General features: G+C 52.1%; 2 protein-coding genes across 2 annotated transcripts; one reads left to right on the top strand and one right to left on the bottom strand.

Annotated features, from left to right (window-relative positions):
- Window positions 1-62: 62 nt before the first annotated feature.
- L226DRAFT_577112 (uncharacterized protein) lies at window positions 63-917 on the bottom strand (the record flags this gene model as incomplete). The annotated part of the gene is made up of 4 exons (XM_067685518.1): window positions 63-441; window positions 507-676; window positions 732-808; window positions 863-917. The coding sequence occupies 4 exons, from the start codon at window positions 915-917 to the stop codon at window positions 63-65; spliced, it is 681 nt and encodes a 226-aa protein (XP_067528184.1).
- A 723-nt stretch (window positions 918-1,640) lies between these two features.
- Window positions 1,641-1,870, top strand: L226DRAFT_577111 (uncharacterized protein; the record flags this gene model as incomplete). Its single annotated transcript, XM_067685517.1, has 2 exons — window positions 1,641-1,687; window positions 1,738-1,870. 2 exons carry the CDS (start codon window positions 1,641-1,643, stop codon window positions 1,868-1,870), a joined length of 180 nt encoding a protein of 59 aa, XP_067528183.1.
- Window positions 1,871-1,989: the final 119 nt, after the last annotated feature.

The following is a 1,989-nucleotide window of genomic DNA, read 5'->3' as shown; positions in this document are numbered from 1 at the left end:
AGAACTGTCCCCTAAACAAGGCCATAAGCAAGCGGATGGTAGGTGCAGGGACATGGAATCTCTTACTCTGATGTTTTTGGCATCCGTTGCCAGTATTGCACGCAGTTGTCCAACGTATGAACCTCTGTACGCAGAAGGGGACGAAGGATGTTGAAGGGATCAATGACCTCGGCTAGATCAGGACGTATGTCGTCATTGCCGACGTCCTTTGCCGCTGTAAGATATCGGCTACCGAAAGTCAACGTTGTATTGCCCTCGTCGTCTCCAAGGTTCACCGGAGTCCAGTCCCTCAACTGTCCTCCACGCTGCATGATCTTCGCCTTGACAGTCTGGTACAAGATACTCAAACCAGCGACAGCTTTCTCAAACGCCTCACAACCAAGTCCGGTCACGGTCACAGACTGTCGCATGTCAATGAGACGGTTTGGATTGCGAGGAAGTCTATAAGGTGTGCATCTTGTTTGAGGAGGGATAGAAGGAAAATAGGCATTGAAAGGATGACTTACTGGAAGGGACGAACAGGAGGCAACGACATGTGCAACAAGAATCCCTGGACCTTGACGATGAACTCCTCTCCAACGTCAGTGCTTGGGTGTTCCTCCTTATGTTCGACAAGGACTAAAGTTCGGTCCTTGCGCAGCTCGAACAATCGCACACAAGAATCGAACTTGAATGCCTTGCATAAACTGTAAGCATGTGTGGCACTATTTCAACAATGACGTGTCACTGACCTCGTCAATGCTAGCAATCTGAGAATAGCTTTGATCTCGGTCTATGCGGGTGCGCATTTCCTTCTCCAACATCTCCCCTGTCGACCTTGGTTCAGCTCACACCAAGGGCAGCAATCAAAACGGTTACTCACGATAGTTCTTGGATCCGAGACGGAGTTGGGAGAGAACAGAAGACGGGCAAGACATTGCAACAATGGGATGCTAGTAGAGGCAAAGACTGCAAGGGTATGTGGCGTCTCCAAGTTGTCTGAAGTGGGGAAAAAGTGAGGGACAGAGGAGTGGACGAGCCGGCAGGAAAGGTATATGTGACGTTCAACTTTGCTATGTTCCGAAAGCCCCGTCCCCAACGCAAGTCTGCTGACGGTCTGGAACTGTTTCAGGTTTTGTCACGGTTCCCCTTGGCAGCTAGTAGGCTTTTTGCCGTGATAGCAAATTCTGGCAGCCGAGTCGCTTATGGCGTTGCCTTCCTCTTACTGTCCGACCAGGTTCACATACATACCTCTTCTCTCTTCCTCTCTTCGTCCATACACTCAGGTTGATTACACTCAAATAAACACAATACTCAAACGAAAACTAACTCGGTGGTAGTGGTGGGTGGGACGCTTGTATAGAGCTCTGGAAACTGTCAATCTGACCTTTCCCCCTGGTGCCCGTACAAGCGAACCATCAGGCTGTTGTCGCCGACCGGTGGCCGGACCCAATGTTTGGGGGGCTCGGGCATTCCCTCCGAAAACACGGGATGTGCAGGCCAGGGAAATGCATAAATACCCGGCCATCCTGTCTCTCTTCCCCCAGAGTTCGAGCTGTCCCTCGTACTTTCCATCTTCTCCTCACTCCATCGTCTGCTTCTGCACCTCTGCATCTGCCTCCTGCCAGCCCTCTCTCTCATCATTGCCAACCACTTCATCCATGCCTGCCGCCAAGACTACCCGCACTCGCACCCCCAGCGCAAAGGCGTGAGTGTTATTGTCATACTCGTCTCCCGTCAAGTGCTGACTGTTCATAGTGCCAGCGCTGCGAAGGTTACCCCTCCGAATGGTGGTCGGTCGAAGGTGGGAAAACCTACTCCTGCCAAAGCTACTCCTGCTCGTGCTCGCAAGGCTGCCGCTGCAAAGCCCGCACCGAAGACCAAGACGTGAGTTTCTTTTGTTTGCATCGGAGCTCAGGCTGATATTTTTCTTGAACTGGCAGCGCTGCCAAGGGCGGTCGTGGCGTTCGTGGCAAGAAGGCGATCAGGTGTGTTGTCTCGCATCATGTT

The sequence above is a fragment of the Lentinus tigrinus genome (assembly GCF_003813185.1).
Source record: "Lentinus tigrinus ALCF2SS1-7 unplaced genomic scaffold L226scaffold_174, whole genome shotgun sequence".
Classification (NCBI taxonomy): domain Eukaryota; kingdom Fungi; phylum Basidiomycota; class Agaricomycetes; order Polyporales; family Polyporaceae; genus Lentinus; species Lentinus tigrinus.
This window is presented reverse-complemented; position numbering and strand designations above follow the sequence as displayed.